This window comes from Phalacrocorax carbo, chromosome 17, assembly GCF_963921805.1.
Source record: "Phalacrocorax carbo chromosome 17, bPhaCar2.1, whole genome shotgun sequence".
NCBI classification, from domain to species: domain Eukaryota; kingdom Metazoa; phylum Chordata; class Aves; order Suliformes; family Phalacrocoracidae; genus Phalacrocorax; species Phalacrocorax carbo.
Window position 1 is genome coordinate 7,485,216 of NC_087529.1, and position 18,482 is coordinate 7,503,697.

At 44.4% G+C, this 18,482-nt stretch overlaps 1 protein-coding gene across 3 annotated transcripts; it reads right to left on the reverse strand.

Moving 5' to 3' along the window:
- Positions 1-9,886: 9,886 nt before the first annotated feature.
- On the reverse strand, positions 9,887-18,482 carry XAF1 (XIAP associated factor 1). Of its 3 annotated transcripts, XM_064467877.1 has the most exons (9): positions 18,393-18,482; positions 18,180-18,246; positions 15,356-15,491; positions 14,318-14,374; positions 13,270-13,522; positions 12,162-12,229; positions 11,539-11,889; positions 10,971-11,040; positions 9,887-10,035 (listed from the first exon to the last, which is right to left on the reverse strand). In XM_064467877.1, the coding sequence occupies exons 2-9, from the start codon at positions 18,209-18,211 to the stop codon at positions 10,007-10,009; spliced, it is 996 nt and encodes a 331-aa protein (XP_064323947.1). In that variant the 5' UTR covers positions 18,212-18,246; positions 18,393-18,482; the 3' UTR covers positions 9,887-10,006. The 3 variants fall into 3 exon arrangements, with proteins under 3 accessions (XP_064323947.1, XP_009501138.2, XP_064323949.1); XM_009502843.2 differs by lacking the exon at positions 18,393-18,482 and having other exon boundaries at positions 18,180-18,275; XM_064467879.1 differs by lacking the exons at positions 15,356-15,491; positions 18,180-18,246; positions 18,393-18,482 and adding an exon at positions 14,568-15,329.

Consider the following 18,482-nt stretch of genomic DNA (forward strand, 5'->3'; position numbering starts at 1 on the left):
TTTTTTTTGTGTATTGGCTGGAAATTCAAGCTTTCTGCACAAAAATACAACATTCCGTTGAGCTATAGCCTCTAGCTTGAGTAAGGGGTTTTCCTTTCAAGCTCACCTTGAAGAGCTCAGCAATTAGAGAGAAAGAAAAAGACTGTTAAGCTTCTCCAAGCTAATGATAGTTATTAAATATAACAAGTTTACTTGCATCACAGCAGAAACCCAATGGGTGTTCATGCTGTACGTGCTGTTCATACTGCCAAGCAGCAGCACAGGTTAGTCTGGGCACCGCGCACGTTCACTGCTCCTGCTGCCCCCCACGCACACCAGCATGCTCAGCACCAACAGCTGCCACCACCCCCAGCCACAACCAACTCCGTAAACCAGCTTGCTGCCTCTCCACCAGCGCCCTTGAGGCCAGGTCGAAGCCAGCCCCAAGAAGCCGCGTGGCAGGGAGGCGGGCAGTGACCGTCCCGGGGCCGGGGCATGGACACACCACCCATAGGGGAGCACCCACGCGGTCTCGGTATTCAGGGTACTCTGCCCAGCTGGCCCCATCAGAGAGCAAGGCCACCCCAGGCGATTGATGAACAGGAGCTGCATTACTGAGAGACCCCTTTTTGTGAAGATTTTTAAAAAGGAGGAACAAAAGAAAGAAAAGAGCTTACTTCAGTGTTGCTTTGAGACAATCTCTATGCAGCTGCAACTACCTCTACAGAACAGCCCAGGATGAGAACTAGCTCAGGACTGATCTGTGTATCAGCCACTCTTAGTAACTATTACAAGTTACTTCTAAAAGAGCAATTTTCACTCCTCACCTTCACCTCTACTCATTGTTTCCTCTAACACCCACGCCAGCTCTTCACATTTGCAAGTCATTATAAAAAGCATATTCCTTATTCCTGAAAAGCACCTTTAATATGTTGGTAGTGCTGGCACTGGGCTCCAAGGTCTGCACAACAGGCAAGTTACTTCTGTGGAAAACTCCCTGTGGGGTAGCGCAATCTGACCTATTACAATGACAATCAACTTTCAAGAGGTTCAAGCCTTAGGGATACGTAACTTCTGGCTGGTAAAGGCAGAACAAACTCTAAGAATCAAGAAGAGATATGAAACTTTCATCAGATTTGGTAGAAAAAATTATTTTTGGCACAGCAAATGGACTGTAAGAAACAAGTCCATTCACCACCTTGCCCCCCTGAGGGGATGGTCTAGAGGTACTAGAGGGAACTGTGCCCCAGTCAAAATTTGATACAGCAGTTTATGATGTTATAACCCCATCCTCCCCCTCTGTGATCTCCGAATATAACACAAAGCATAAAATCTCATTTCCTTGCACTGCCTCCAGTCATGGGAAACCAGTTTTTGATATCTTGTGCAGGCCTGCGGGAGTAGCAGCATCCATTTCACAGAAGGAAGAAGTGACACTTCTCTGTTGAAAGAATAGAGAAGAGCAGAAAGATCTCCACGCAGTACCTGGCAAATCTTGCCGTTTCTTGCGTGTCATGCCATCGGCTCAGACACGTGGCTCCTTGGGATTTTATGCAGGTGCAGGATACCTATTTCCACAGCCCACAGATGAATTTCCTTCTGCTCTGCTGCCTCTGAAAGGTTTGCCACCGCTGCAGGGAGATCCCGACCTACCTTAGTTCAGTCATTTTTATGGCACAGGCATCAGAGTGGTGAAGGATGAATCAAGTTGCTCATGCTGATTGCGACACCCAGCCCAGTCTCTCAGTAGCCTCTTTTCCTCCTGCCCTCCCCGTCATGACTTGTTAGGGGGCTTCACTGAAAGGATGCAAATTGCAGAACTTTACTGCCATTGTTATAACCTCATTTCTACACATTCCTCATATTCAAACCTGTCACCACACCACTGTTCTGGATGCACAGCATAGAGATGCCCAGAATTGCACTGCGGTTAAGAGGAGGTGCAACCGCAGACACCGCCAGTCAAACCATCGACGGCTGTCTCTAGCTTCAGGGATCTTTCAATACACTGAATCTATGACTTTCCATCTCACGCCCCCGTGGTAATAAATCTCTGAGAGCAGAGATGATAGAAAGAGAAGCTGAGACAGAGAGATAGTAGCGGTCATCTAGTCCCTAAGACTGCTTTTCGATTTAGCCTGAAAGCTTCCATCCAGCTCCCTGCTAGGGACACCAGCACCCCTCTCCTGAACACAGATCACAGGTGCTCAGCAAACTCCTCCTCTCTCCAGCAACACCAAAGGAGTACATAGTGCCCTCTCATCCCTTTTATACAGCCCCTGTCTCTGCAGGGAAATGCCCTGGCCACAGCTGAGCCCAGCCAGGACCAGCCTCCACAGCACACCTGCAAACACCTGCGAAACTGGTTTAACCCTACGCCTGCCAGCAAAGAGCATTGGGCTGGCGCCTCTTACACTACTTCCCTGGCATTGGAGGTTGTGAAATTCCACAAGAAGAATGAGAATGCTGCCATTTGTTTAAGAGCACACAGTTTAACCTCCACTGTTTCTTGTATTTCAGGTTGGTCTTTATCAGTATATTAAAGCTTTCCTAATCATATGGATTCCATTTTTCAAAAATGCTAATACTAAAATACTAAGAGGCAGCATCTCTCAAAGCTGTCTGGTCACCATCAATTGCTGCCCCATGCCGCATGGAAATCCCAGCCACAAAATTCACACCTGCCCCAGAAGTCCCCAGAAACCAAGTGCCTAAGATACATGCCCCCTAACCCCCTAGGCCCCTACAGCGTTATCAGCCCTACGGCAAACCGGTATCAGAAGTAAAAGAGATACCTATGCTCCTAAACAATGAGGTAATTAAAATCTTGGCAATAAGAAAAATATAGGTAACATGACGAGAGTTCAGAAATTGAGACAGATGCTTGAAGAGGCTTTTGTCGTAAATCCTCTCTCAGTTAAAGGAAAACTGTAAAGATTGGTAAAACGATCTTTTACATTTACTTGTGCACCTACATTTATGTATTTTGTACATGGGTGAGAGAAAGCACATATGTGCTTTCAAGCATCTGTGTACATTACACACATGCAGACACACTCAGCCTACCTGTGGAGAACTTGCACAGTTTACAGAGACAAGCGTTTGAAAACGAGGCATATCTTGGCTGCTGTTGCCCTTGCTTTCTGAACTCAGGTCCCTTGTGCATGCTTGCTACGATATGTCTTTAATGACCTCCTGATCTGCACTCCTTTCCCTTCTGTGGTTCTTGTGCCACTGGGAAGGATGACTGTCACCAAGGACCTCCTTGGCCACCTCAGTGGCCTCCCTTCACAAGGCATATGGTCAATTCAGCCAGCTGCGGTGATTAAAATGACTTGTAGCCATGCAAAACGATACAAAGACTGACCTGATAGTGAGCTGCTTTGTTGCCTTAAAAGAACTAGCACTTGAAAGGACTAGCACCTCTGCTCCAACAATTGCCACTGGTGGTGGTTGTCAATGGGTGCTGTCACCCCAAACTCACCTGTGTCCACCAGAGCTACCTGTGAGGAGTCTCCAGCCCTCTCTGCCCTGCACTGCTACCTCAGAATCATAGAATCATAGAGGTTGGAAAGGACCTTTAAGATCATCGAGTCCAACCATTAACCTAACACCTGCAGCCACTGCCTGCTTCAAGGGTCCCAAAAATGAAAATTATTTATGTTTCTCATTGAGAAGAAAAAGAAATTATAAGGGTTCTCTGACTGTCCACACTCTATGTAAGAAGTATTTAGGAAAATAAGACACTTTCCAGATTCTGTCATATTGATTTCAGTGTGACACTTCAGGCATGATTTAGCTTCCCCTTCCCACAACTTCCCTATAAAATTTCTGCTCCAACTGTATTTAAGTCCTTTCTAAAGATCTGCTTCTGCTATGATGCCCACATAGAATATTTATGGTGGTTATTCCCCTTCTGACGGTTGTCCTTAATTTGCAAGCATCTGTGAGCATAAGCCAATGCTCCTGAACTGTGTGAAGGGATTCCCTTGCTCAGACAGATCCACCACAAGCAAATAATGAATGCAGAAAGCTGACAAAATGCACAACCCCTTAGCTGTGTGCACAGCACCTCACAGACCAATATCCTAAATTTGCCATTAATTCTTTGATTAAGCACGTAACTGAATGAGGCTGAAGTAAAGCAGAAACAGCAAAGCCATGCTACTTGGCTGCACAGCCTCTGCCAATTGCACTGGAGGAGCTACACTGTACAGTGCACTTTGTATAACAGTTTGCGATTGAGCATGATTCCAAAAGCACCCATCAAACCTACTCTGGTCATAAAGACTTCACCCAAGTATAGTTATTGACACATTAACCTGTAGCTGATAAATCATCTCTCATTTATTTCCTCCTCGCCTTACCTAAGAAGGCACCTGCCTTGATGTGGAAAGGACTGGTCTTAAGAAATGACTGAGGTGAACAGTTCCCTTCTTTCAAATGTTTGTAGTATTTTTGGTGTGATTCGTTAGATGTGCAGAGGTCTACATCTGCGCTTGTTACTGAGACACCCTTTGCAGTCAACAGAGAAAACCAGGCACTTCCAGGACACAGTCTGCCTTGTGCTGAAGTAAACATCTAAAATGAGCCAAAAGAATCACATCCCAGGGCCCTTGCTGGGTCTGAAAGACCTGAGGTATGTACGGCACTGTGGCCATCTCCTCTGTAGGCATCTGCAGCTCTGGGAGATTAATCTTACCATGCTCTACTGATTTGCAAATACTAATGAGTTTCTTTTTCCATTTTTCCCTAGATCACAACATGTGCACTGCAGAAGAACCAAACACGCTGAAAAGCCTTTTAGGAGCCAGTCACATCCTCTGATTCAGACACGATAGCCTGATTTTCTCTCTGTATCCGCAGACATGGACACTCACACAGCAGGAACCACCACGGCACTGCTCACACTCAGTTGCAGAGCAGAGCCCCGAGTCTCGCTTGCCAGAGTAATCCAGCCCCGATTACCATCTTTGCAGGACACAGGCACTGTCATGATCCACCCAAGCTGCCCTGAGGCTTGGTCTCAGGGTAACTCTGAGAAGGACTAAGCATACCTTTAGTCCAATCAGCCACTGAAGAATTCACCACAGACCTCTGGCTGCCTCTCTCTCACTGATGGGTACGAGCGCAACTTCCCAGCCAGTCGGAACATTTTTCCCAAGGGGCTTGCCAAGCAATCATCAGTCACAACGGTTATCATTATACTTCATGGGGTAGAAATAAAATGCCACGTTTTTACAAAGCCAAGAAAATGTTATTCAATTTTTCTTTTAAAACCAAGCTGTTGGCCTGACCGACTGGCATGTTTATCAACCTGCTCCCTCCCCACACCTTGTAAGGGGCCTGCATTAAAGAGTTTGCATTAAATCCAAGGAGGAATCTGCCAGCAACGCTTCAAAAATGAAATGGCGTGACACGTAAGGATGCACAGCTATATATAAGGCTGCTGTCCTTTTCACATGTTCTTCTATCTTCTGGGAAACGAGATTGTTCTTGACAGTTGTTAATAAGAACTGATCTAAGTAGCTGCACCGCTTCTGCACACATCCAGGCAAAGACAGCATCAAGGCCTGCGGACGGTGGGAAATGTGCCTTTCTGAAACCAAAGAAATACACGGCTCCGAAATTACTGGCAGCCACCCAATTCATTTACTTTTAACACTCAATCTCCCCCACTGTTTACTTGCACTTTTACTGCATTTCTTTCTGAATTGCTGGGAAAAAATATTCATATACCATAGGAGATCACCAGTCATAGTGATATACCTGATAGACTGGGGGTTTTTTTGTTTTGGTTTGGGTTTAGTTTTTGCAGGTTTTTTCTAAATAATAAAAAAAGTTGTTGGGATCAAGTTTCTGCCAAGTTTTTTCCCAGTGTGACTCAATTCAAGCAACCCTTCAACAGCAAATGAAGAGCTGTCAATCACGAGGAACTATGCAAGTTGGATAGTTGGGTATGGTTTGTAAAAAATATGCTGCTTATTTTTTCTTTAAATGTGCTGAAGTGGTATGGGGGCCTTGTGTGGCTCTTAACAGGTGACTTTTTACCCTGTGGATTATTGAAAACCCACATCCCACAGAAGACTCAAAGGTACCGAGATCCCGCATTGTCCTTTGCAACAGAACCACTGAGCAGCAGCGGGCAAAGCCCAAAATAGGTCATTCAGCTTCTCCCCATCAGCTCACTGCAAGGTATATTGTCAGTTTAATTTCTTTAGTTTAGTTCCTTCTGCTTCCCATAACCCTGCTTTCGAATCACAACAGTACATGGGAGCAGGATATACCAGCTGGCTTTGCAATTTCTTGTACACACAAAACTCCTGCCTTCAAACAAGATTAACCTTCGAGCAAAATTAAGATACACACAGCACAGAGTGTAGTGGAGGAGAAGCCACCAGCATACAGCACCTAAGAAATGGAGAGATACAAGGTATGATTCACTCTGGTATCTCATAGATTTGTATTAAAGTTTTCACTATGATAAAAGATGATTTTTAAAAAAAAATATATGGAGAGGCATGTAGCCAAGCTTTTACCAAAGAAGGAGAGTCACACAGAAATGGATTGCCTCCTGCCACTGCTAAAGAATAAAAATGTGTTTTAAGCTTCAGGGGAAAACACTGGAAGTGCAGTGTATTTGAAACACTGGCAGTGTTTCAGGAGTATGATGCCATATTCTCTGAGCACCTGTCCTGGTGAGGCTGAGCTTCCTCTTCTTACTCAGAATTATACTTTTAATCTGACAATCATTTTCCACTTGGTAAATACAACCTACCTAATATTTTTTAAGAAACAGACAATAACAAAACAAATCCTCATTACCAAGCAGGATGGTTTCACACTTATTTTCATGGTTTCTCTAGTGTCTTCCAGTTCTTCCTCCCAGGGCTAATCTAGGCCAAGTTCTTGCAAACTTTCCCTGTTGAACAGGGAAGCGCACATTGATTCTTTATTGCCATCTAGTGACCAAAGCGATTTCCACTTTCACACCAAACTGGGTTAAAGATCTGGGGAATTTTGAAACCAACAAGAGCAAAAGAGAAAGGAAGCTTGCTTCTCACCCTTAACTTTGTGCTACCCTACCCATATCCATATCCATATCCCTTATGGACGCTGAGACCTCAGGTGTGGGGTAAGCGTAGGCCGCTGCCGCTTTCATACAGTCCTTTGTCTCTGCAAATGAACAGGTCCTTTACCCTCCCTCTAGAGCTCAGCAGTTTAGAAAGAGGTCATTCTGCACAAAATGAGTAGCCTTGTTTTGTCCCCAGGGAGCTCACAGAGCTTGGGAACAAGGCTCACCTTGCTGGGTAGGGTAAGCACAGCACCTCCAGGACCAGGGCAACATCTGATGTAGCTGTAACAGCCATTTCCTCACCTTGGGAGAAGAAAGGAGTCCGATCGGTTTCAGGTGTTTTCAAGATCCTTCAAGGAGGTATTTGCATTTGGCTCATATTTTCTGGGGGCTTACAAGGGGCTCTTTTCTTGCTGGGACAAACTCCTAGCAGCTGGCTCTAATACCTGCACACAGGGCACCAAAGCATGCCACAGGAAGACTTTAGGAGCGCTCCAGTCCTTGGACTTGCCTTGCTGGTCTCTTTATCCAGATGCCGTTGTCTCTAAACTAGCTGGGAGCCTGAAGTTATTAATTACTGAATGATAAAAGTGCCAAAGTCTGTGTAGCCATAGAGGAAGCACAAAGTGCAGCCTGGGAGCAGGACAGACACACTGGCAAGGCAGCACCTGGTTCTCCTCCTCCTTCCAAGGTCCAGGGCTCCAGCCATGGCACTGTTTAGCTCGTGCAAGTACCACCAACAGCCACGCGATGACACTACAGCACAGATTTCCAAAATAACCCCAGTCTGCTTTTTAGAGGAGAGGAAATACCACTTCTTTAATAAGCTAGGCCTTCTCTCCCCTCGCCCCCTGAAAAGAAAAGGGTTGTAAGGATAAAGCTAGCCTTGTGCTGTAAGTTTTGTGAAACTTTTCGGACACGGCCACGTTGGTTCCTGTCTCGCAGTACAAGATGTGACACCATGGCTGTCCTGTGCTAACCAGTGACAGCGCGTGGCGTTACTCTGCCGCTGTCCTGTGAGGACAGGTCTGGCGCAGGCACCATCCCCTTACCTGCCTGTTCCTGCCAGTTTGGTAAATTGGGCTGTTTCGAGGTGCAAAGTATCTTTCTTCGCATTTGGGCAGCAAAGCTTTCGAAGTTCCTTTTCAAAAGGGGAGAAAATGTTTTCCTGTCTTTCTCTGTATAGAGCTTTAGACTGTGGAGCATGAGCTGCCTGTCCAGCTTGTCTCCAAACTTGTTTTACTCATTTACTGTGGACTCTTTTCAGACCATGTTATATTCACCAGCCCTCTTCAAACAGACTTCGAAGAACAATAAAGAAAGAGGCCCTGGGGAGGCCTAGTAAGTCCAGCTTTGCTGGAACCTGTACAGACCTCAAAATACACAACTGAGTGAGAAAGCCTATGCTCTATCCATCAAGCCCATTGCTGTGATGTGTATCAAAGAATAATAAGAATAGCAAACTATGTGAAAGTCTAGTGAGTGCAGAGTAAAAGAGGATAAATTTATGCATTGAGTGATATGGCTCTAAGAGACATGCTTTCACAGCCATTTCCTCTGCCCCCAAATTCTGTTTCATAGCACCGTGTTCAGTGTTAGATCTACTTACCAGAAGTTTAGAACAATTTTTTAAAAGCTTAAAATAAACTGCAGTGAGCGCGCTGCCTTAGATTGCATTTGAAATATCCCTTCTTAAATGTGGTCAGAGTACTCCTGCAAGCTTTCAAATGCAATTCACTAGACACTGATCGGCAAAACATCTGGCACAGGCAGGGAGGGAAGTTCTGCGCTTGTGGTCTTTCTGAAAGTAGCACTTTCAGATTCAGATTAATGAGGTCTGAACGCATGTAGGAAAAGCTGTTGATTGTTACAGTCTATGCTGCAAAGGTTGAGGGAGCCTCAGAAGTCACTAACACTCATCAGGCCACATGACCAGCTGCTGTCCCACTCACAATGCTGGCACTAGCCCAGTGGTTTCAAGGCTGGAAGTATCTACTCTTGGAACATTTGTTGGTGCATTTCAGCTCAGTCCTGCCCGTATAGATACGCCTATGATATGCATAAATGAGCCTGGGCCCTTGCTGAATCGCTGAGAGAGTTTATGAACTCAGCCTGACTTTGCATCCCATGTGCATCAACAATGCAGGTATCAACAAATTTGGATCTGAGAAGTAAGATATACATTAGTTCCAGCCATCAGCTTGTAAGATTGAACACTGCTAAAGGTGGATGAGAGGAAAATGGCACCTTGTAGTAAAACTGTTCTGTTAATGTGTTTTAGTGTTCATTAATGTAAGATACCAAACAGCAAAGGCTGCTTCGAAAATGTTCACAGACATTGGCATAAAGCATCCACTTGCTCTTCATGTTTAACTTTTCCACCATTGAGCTCTATCAGTTTCCATTTGTATATCAGAAGATGAACACCCTCAGTTATCCTTCGATGTGTCTGCAATCTCCTGAGGCTAAGTTGTTTGTGCTAGCCCTAGGTTCAGTGGTCCACTGAAGCAAAGGAGAGCAGGATTTAAGGCTTTTTAATGTCACTGGGCTGTGCCCTGAAAGCACTAAGGTCTCAGCTCTCAGTGAGGGCAAGGGGAATTGGTGGTGCTCAACATGACAAGGAATTCAGAATTCCTTATTTCCTTCTCTCCCCTGGAACAAACATTTTTAAATAAGCTGCTCTTCTTTCTGAAGTGGGTGGGAAAAGTACATTCCTAAGGCAAGAAATATTTGAAATGGCAACAGCTGTTGAGCCCCCATCACTTCCACAGTTTTCTGGTGAAACCTTTCAAATGCCTCTCTTGATAAGGAATAAAAACCTGAGTCACTCTTTGTTCTCGATCCAGAGTAGCAAGTCACTTTTACTTGTCAATAAAGCTACTACACCTTCAGTGCCTTTTGCTAAAACTGAGCTGAAGCTTCAATCTGAAGACGTGCCTCTAATTTCCAGATTTAATCTTGAGTGTTGTGGAGAAAGTCCTCTGTAAAACAAACAAAGGCCAGTTATGAGTGTTTTTAAAGTTTCAGTTTTACAGCCTTCCTATGTCATCACTCAGCTGAACAATATAAAGAAACCACAATGCAAGTCAAATAATCCGTGTAATTACCATGTACTTACTTTTATTTCAAGACTAGAGTCCTGTAATTCAAAACTAGGCAAACTCCCTATTTCTCACTTTGGTGCTTTCTCTCTCTAATTTACCAGGAGAGGAAAGTTTTACAGGGAGTTGTAATACTTCATTTACTGAATCAAGTAGAAAAAGGACAGACTGAGAACAACTGCTTTCGGTTTCATTTAATTGACTGGACTGAGAGGAAACGATACTGCTTAGGAACTGAAAAGCAGAGAGGGATGTTAGCAGAGAGAAGTGTTAAGATTCAGAGCCTGTCTGGGACAGGGGGAGGAAAGAGATTTACTGCCTATGGATCAGTGCAAGCTCAGCTAGAGGTATTGTCTGGCACAATTACATCAGTGCTTCTACTGAATATGCAATTTTTACTATGGAAAAAAAAAATAATTTTACTCCTTGTCTTCTGAAACTATTCTTTCAGTCTCCATTCAGTGTTGGAGCAGGCAGACCTGGGACAGAACATCTGTTCTGTGAAATCTTTTGTGCTGATCTCTGCTTACAGTAGGGAAGGTACTGCACTGTTCAGAGTAGCACAATTTGAGAGGCACAATACGTGTTTCTCTGAGTCAGGAGAGTGAAAACATACTGGCTCTGAAGGAACGCTTGCTTAATGCAACCTCATGGGAACCCACTGTGTGTTGGAATCTAAAGAGCTTTGTCATATTCTGACTAGTAGCTTTTCTGGATGCACTTCCTCTGTAAAATATCCCATTGTTCCTACTAACCCAATATAGAATAATCCTGAATGATGAATTCTATTCTAAATTTCTGAAATTCTGCAGTACCTTTCTCTTCATGGCTTGATTTTTGTTTCATCCTAGCACTTCTCAGAGACGACCAGCGCAGACATTTGATCTAGAAAAATAAGTAACAGTCATATCAGTGGATAATTTAACATGATATTCAACATGCAATCATATTCAGTAGGGAGACAGCTGGGCCCCTTTGTTGGGACGGAAAATTATCTAGACCTCCGTCTTTGATGCAGCTGAGATATAATCATACTCTTCGCTTAGCAGGAACAGTATCAGCCTTCAGCAAATAAGGGCAGCTGCTGAAGACTTTCCATGATTTGAGCTTAAATTTTAATGGCATGAGTCATGTTTATTATTTTCCTAAAACTCAAGCAGACTATAGGCAATGGATGTTGTTTGTGTAGATGTGAGCATAAATAGTCAATGGAATTAACCAGTTTCATGCTTTACAGAGAGAGTGTACCTATGGCCAGCATTTCAAGAAGCTATGGAATCCAGAAACGGGCACTGGGACGCCAGGCAGTGTGGAGATAAGCAGTGACTCTGTAGGTATGGCGCTTTGCATGTAGGAGGCTGAGTCCAGTGTGTCCCTTCTCACCTCGTGTTTCTGAAGTGTTGGAAGCGGCAGAAGAATGTTGCAATGGTCACAGGCCACCAGCATGTCAAAAGACTGGGTGTCTTTAAGAGCTTGAGGCAATGTGGAAAGTCCACCTTTTGTGGGAGAGGAAAAGCCAATCTTTTTGTTCTTTGAGGGTTTAAGTATGGTTTTGGAGGTCGACGGCTGGTCTCTTCCTTTCGCTTTGGGACGGACATCTTTCCATGCCCTTGCATTCTTGGAGTGGGAAGAGGGAACCAGGGAGGAAGAAGACTGTGGTGGATCACTGCTGAGTTTTGAAGTTGACTGGCCAGCTAAAACTTCTGTCAGCTCATGGGCTGCGCTGCATTTATCCTGTTAAAAGAGAACATGCATAATGAAGTAAAGACTGGCATTACACCCAGCCTTGTGGTATGCTGTGATTTGCAACAGACGTGAGTCACGGGGAGGGACATCAGACACCACCTCACAGTGATGCTTCAGCTGAACACAATGTTCGATGAAACTGTAGTTTGAAGAGCCAAGACACATTGCCCTTTCTTATCTAATATACAGCTTTTCAGAGAAATAACCTGGCTGGAAATTAAGCACAGACCATTCTCTTGTTCAGTTTCAAATGTACTTACCAGATGTTGGGAGTACTGGTCATCTGGGAAGGACTTACTGCACTTCTGACAAAGATTGCCACCAGTACCTTCAGAGGAAAAAAAAATGGAGAGAAACACAGTGCTGACACTAGTCATCTAGATGGGCAGCTCAGATCCACTTATCGTCACTGGTTCTAAAGAAACACAGAATGCTGATTCCACTGGCCATGAAGGAATTAGAGCTGTGACTACATTTTGCTTTTGGCACCACTCAGAACCAATCCACCATCCCTTCTTGCAAAGTCCAGGATATTTGGAATTCTACTCCAGCCCCATGTTTTGTGGCCCAAGATGCTTCACTCCTACCCTGACCTAACTAATTCTGTTGCTAGAGGGTTTTGTGTTCTGTAGTTTATTTTGCCAACTACTGCACCTACTGATCACAGAATCACAGAATCCCAGGTTGGAAGGGACCTCAGGGATCATCTAGTCCAACCTTTCTAGGAAGAGCCCAGCCTAGACAAGATGGCCCAGCACCCTGTCCAGGCGATTCTTGAAGGTGCCCAACGTGGCCAAGTCAACCCCTTCCCTGGGGAGATTATTCCAGTGGTGACTGTCCTCACTGTGAAAAATTTCCCTCTTGTGTCCAATCGGAATCTCCCCAAGAGCAATTTGTGTCCATTCCCCCTTCTTTTCCAGAACCATTGATAGAGTTAATGATTTTTTTGTCTTGACATACTCTGTCCAATATCTTAGGCCTAATAAAGCTGCTCTCAACTTCGAGAAATCAAGGTATGCATCACTGGCTTTATATATGAAGTAGAAGGAAATTCTAAATCATATTTTCTGCTGTGAAGACAAATAGAAAGAGGAAGAAGTTCCACTAATTTTCTGACAAAAGGAATTTCACTTCCAGGATATAAGGGAAGCATAAAGCAACATGGCCAATGAGCTACCAGTCAGTGGAGCCACTCTGGCTTTACAATAACCAGCATAATAGAAAGAAACATTTGGCCTTTTCGCTGTGGTTGGTTAAACAACAATCCTCTCCAGCCTGGATTACTGAGAATTGTAGAGAAGGCAGGAGAATATTCACTGTGATTTAACAGAGTTGACCCAGTCCATGACAATGAGCGATTTTGCTTACCAGTGGGGTAAATGAATGTTGCATTAGTGGATGCTTCACTGGCTTGGAAGTTCACATCCTCATGATAGGACAGATTACTGTTCCGACAAATAGCTTTGTGACTCTTCTGGTCTTTGTACATGATGTATTTGTTACACTCCCAACACAGCTCTGTTCGGCTGGCACAGGTGTTCAGATGTTCCTGCAGCTCGTTGGAGGGTATTTCAAGCTCACAGATGTTGCATTTCGTTGCTCGTTTGTGGCATTCCTTGGTCTGCACGTGAATAGAAGAAATTTTTGCTAATTTTGTATCAATGCTAAAAGAGGGCATTGGGTGAGAGCAATGAGTGACTGTTTAAGAATGCCCTCCTTCAGGGGTATCTACACAACCAAATGCATGCAGGCTTAGCTGTATTACGAATTCATCTATCTAGACTATCTTTAATTTCGATGATTTCAGCAATATAAGGCAAAATGGGGATCAATAGCAGTGAAGATGTTCTGCGTCAGTACAGGTTAGCAGCAGAGCACAAGCCCACCTAGAAAAATCCAATACTTCAGCTACCACTGCCAGGGGAAGCCTGCTGTGTCCTCTCTGCTTTGGTTCCTTGAAATGGTTAGATTGCAGCTAGCATGGACAGGCTGCTCTCACTTCCCAGCCTCTGCCAATTCTTTTGTGTATCTCCTTAGCTGTTTCCTTGACTTTTGCTTTGTACAACTCCTTTGGAAAAGCAGGTAATATAAGTGTGGGGCACAAGAGAAATGTCTTTGAGAAGCCCTCAGAGAACATCAGCTTGAGGTGCCAAAGATGAGGAAGTAATAGATTATGTCCTGGAACAGACTGTGCCATCACAACTGGATGGACAACCACCATGGGATATACTTACTTACAAGGGGGAAAAGGTATGCCGAAACACAGCAACTGTTGAGAGGTTGAAGTTTCTTCATGGTCCAGGACAGGAGTCAGATTTTTACATGTTTTTGCTGTTGAACCTACTAGTGTGACTCTTGATGGCTGGTCAAAGAGGAGTCAGCCTGGAAGGTAAAAAGCACTGCACTCCTCACTTACCAAATGATGCTCCAACTGGTATTGCTGCATACTTTGGTGACAAAGATTACATCTGACCTGCAAGGAAAACATAGAGCAGTTCATTGGGAGCATAGCAGGATGGTTGGTGCTTTCATGTGTCAACATAACTTCAAGTTGCTGAGACGATCTTCCTGTCATTTTCATCCCAATCATTGACAAGCTGTGGGTGAATTTGTGTTACTTTGTCAGGCCTGAGCTGTGTTGACGAGATTTAGAGGAAAACAGATACCTGATGATTCTGCAGGAAGCTGTCATTCTGCGCAAGGATCCAGTTCTCAAAGGTGCCCATGTGAAATAAAGAATGTGTATTCCAAATTTTGACTGAGGTTTAACTTAAAAGTATAGGTCTGATATTCAGCTAGTTGAAATTATAATAGCCCCTCTGAAAACATGAGCTATGCTAGTTTTCTATAGGTTTGCCATGAGAGCTGCTCATGTGTTCTGTTAAGTAACTGAAATCAATGGAATTGCTAAAACAATAAAACTAGTAAGACAATAAAAAGTCATGCCTGTGTATTCACGATTCAACACAGTACCCATAGCTACAAGGTTCTTAATGCTATACTAAAAATGCTATTGCCTCACTATATGGAGAGCTGATAAATTTACTCTGCCAGTTTAGTTTTGTTAAAAAACCTGCATTGATGTCATAGCTTTGTGTGAGCAAGTTTTATGTCAGATCAGGTACTGTCTGTCTTCCTCTAATCAAATCTCTTAACTTGCATGCTCTGGCTAATTCACAAACACTAGGAGGATGTATCTATACCTGGTCTGTAATTTGTATTGCTGGGGAGACTGAGATACCACAGTGGAAGTTTCATTCTCTTAAGTCCAGTGTGCAATAAGATCAAAAGGCCTGAAGGGTCGTATCAGACCCTTACAGATTTTCTGGTCAAACAATTACAGAAGTTCAAACTAGTTAATATAGAGCACAGTACCACGAGCATACTACTTCAGGGCTGGCAGAGCTTTCTGCTATTTGCAAGAAAACCCTGAAGAACATGTAGCATTCCTCACCTGCTTATGTGCTTCTGTTTGATGGTCTTTCATATCCTTTTGGGCAACTGGTTCGTCACATTCCGGACAGAGAGCGAGAAACCGCAAGCAGTGGGCCTCATGGAGGGAGAAATTCACCACAGGCACATCTCGTTTACTACAGAGCACATAAATGGGAAAGAGAGAAGAGTAAATGAACTGGTGCGGTAGGTTGACCCTGGCCAGGAGCCAAGCACTCATGCAGGTGCTCACTCACCACCACCCCATCACACACACAGTGGGACGGGGGGTGAGAAAATACAAAGAACAGAGGTGAGAAAATTTGTAAGTTGAGATAAAGACAGTTTAATACTTGAAGGAAAGAGGCAGCGGGGAAACAAGGGAAGCAAATTACATCACTCAGCACATCCCACAGGCGTACCTATGCCCAACCAGTCTTTGAACAATAGCCACCTTGGAAGAAAAAGAATTTTAAAACCCAACCCCATTGTTCTTCCTCTAATGCAGTTTTTATTCCTGAGCATGAGGTTACACAGTATGGAACATCTCTGTGGTCAGTCTGGGTCAGCTCTCCCAGCTGTGTCCCCTGCCAAACTCTTGCTCACCCCCAGCTTACTCACTAGGAGGGGGCGGCACGGGGAAAAAGAGAAAACCTTGACACTGTGCAAGCACTGTTCAGCAAAAGCCAAAACACTGGTGTGTTATCAACACTGGTTTAGCCTCAAATACAAAACACAGCGCTGTAGGCTGCTATGAAGAAAATTAACTCCATCCTAGCCAGACCCAGTACAACTGGTTACAATTCAACTAGTTTGTCCCTAAAAGCTAGAAATAAGTATTTGTCTTTCCGATTCGTCTTAATGAGACATTTAGAAACGGGATTCTGTTCCTCATTCTTTTGTGACATATTACCAGGAATGCTTCTGAAAGGGACAGGGCAGCTGCAGGAGGCTCCTGGTGTATCTGTCCAAAAAGTGTTTCAGGAAAAGCTCCGGCTGTTATTTACATTGTTTACAGATGTGGAAAGAAAAGAAGGGCCCCTCTTCTGGGTGTCATCTAGTGCGTGACAAAATTTACAGCAATTTGGCTCCCAATGGACCAATTTAAGATAGCCCGGCCAAGCAGCTTTTCTGTTCAGGTAAAGGCTACCTCTGAGCTGAGATACACAGATGTCACCATGCTCAGTGGCTTCAGGAACAGCCACTTAAGTTCATCTGGGGAATCACTTGTTTGTTTTTAATAATTGATGTGTTCACAACACTAGTGACAAGAACTGAGATACGGTTCAACAGGGCTTGGGTAAGACCTCCTGAGAAAGCTTCCAGGTGCAAGCCTTCAGCAGTGTAAAACTTCCATTGCTCACCTTGAAGGAGCTTTGGGATGACTGACCTGCACACCAGCTGATTTTCTGATTTCTTCTGCCAGCAGGGCCTGGGACCTTGGTCCCATGGGCCCCATCTTAGGATGCCTGCTCCACTGCCCTCCCTTGAGGCTCAGAGACATTAATGCACCAGGCACAGGAGGTGAGGTGTATCTCTGTCTTTTCAAAGCTGTTACTGCAGTGGGCCCAGGACCCTGCAGCAGGAGGTGCGGATGCCTGACACAAGGGAGTGATGGTCGTTAGGACATGGCAGCTGGAGGTAAGTCCATGCAACCTTTCTGGCCTACGAGAGTAGGAAGAGTGCCTGAAAGGACACGTATACTTCCAGCTCCACTACTTCGAGGAGTTGTGTGAGGCAGAATAGCTGATACCATCTGGGCTTTCTGCACTAGTCTTTGTTCCAAACTCTGACATCACATTTGGGCCACAGAACCAGTTCACCCAACATATTTGCTGGTCACTCAATGTGGAGGGAATGGCCAGGATGAGGCCATATAAATTACGAACAGCCCAGCCGTGAGACAGTGCTGCTACAGAAAAAAGGCCCTGGGGCAGTGAACTCTTCAAATTTTCTTAGAGAAGGTAAGTTGTCTCAAGGAAATCTACTTTAGACATGGGGAGAGGCTTCTTATGCTCATGATGGATAAGCAATGGAATAGATTTCCTGTGGGAACGTGTCATCTCTGTGACCAGAGCTTTTAAGAATTGGTTAGAGGCATCCATCAGAAGTTTTAGTCAATGTAGGTCTGCCAGGGAGTCTGATCAGTGCGGAGCAACTGCTTTATTCAAAGCATCTCCTACAGCCTCTTAGGATTTAATGCACAGGCTCTCCTTTTGCAAGGCTAAGCATTGGGTTTCCTCTGTGACCAAATAAAATTGAGGCTAAGTTCATGTTTAACCTTTCTAAGTTTGACTCTTAATCGCAGTGCTTCACAGACTTCATTCATATAATTTGCCAATGGCCTAGCTACTAGTTGAGAAACACCAAGCTACGCTATCCTTATGCCTCCTTTCAGCCTTCTCTTCTATGAGAGATGGCCAATTACTCTGAAAAAAAAAGAATATTTTATCACTTAACTGCAAATATAGCAACAGAAAGAAACATCAGCCATGGGGGAAAACTGAGGCAGCTGCTGGGTTTGGCATGGTCCATGCACTCCTCTGGCAGATACTGCAAAATTATCCACAGTGATATTATGTAAAAAGAGAACACGCAGCATAGGAGAGGGCTATGGAAGAAACCTCTCCACAGCGAAGCAGCAGGGAAGCAGCAACCTGGAAATGTGAAAATGCATACAAAACATTTTTGTTTACTACTTGATGGCTAGTGTACACCCGTTCTGTCGTGTGGTTCTTCTTGTTCTACCCCTGTTACAGGAGACCTAGATAACATCAAGGAAAATCCTAGAAAACCCTTGAAATCCCCACACTTTGTAAGGGTAGAGAGGGAGAAAGATCTCTTACCAGTTTTTGCAGAACCTGTGCTCCTTTGTCATGATTTTTCTTCCTATTCTGCCGGATAGCCTTCCTTCTATGAGCAGAGAGGAAAAAAAACCGAAACTGAAAGCCTCTGTTGCAGTAACTCCACCCCAAACAGCTGCTTGGCCAAACATTCTTTAAAGGAGAAACAGAATCTTTGCCAGACAAGTATTAGTTTTTAGTGCGAGTTCCACATACATTCGCTAGTCCTTAGAAGAACTCGGGGTGCCAGTTTCCTTCTTTCCCAAATAAGTTTAATTTACAGGAGCTGGTTTATGCAGAGGCGGC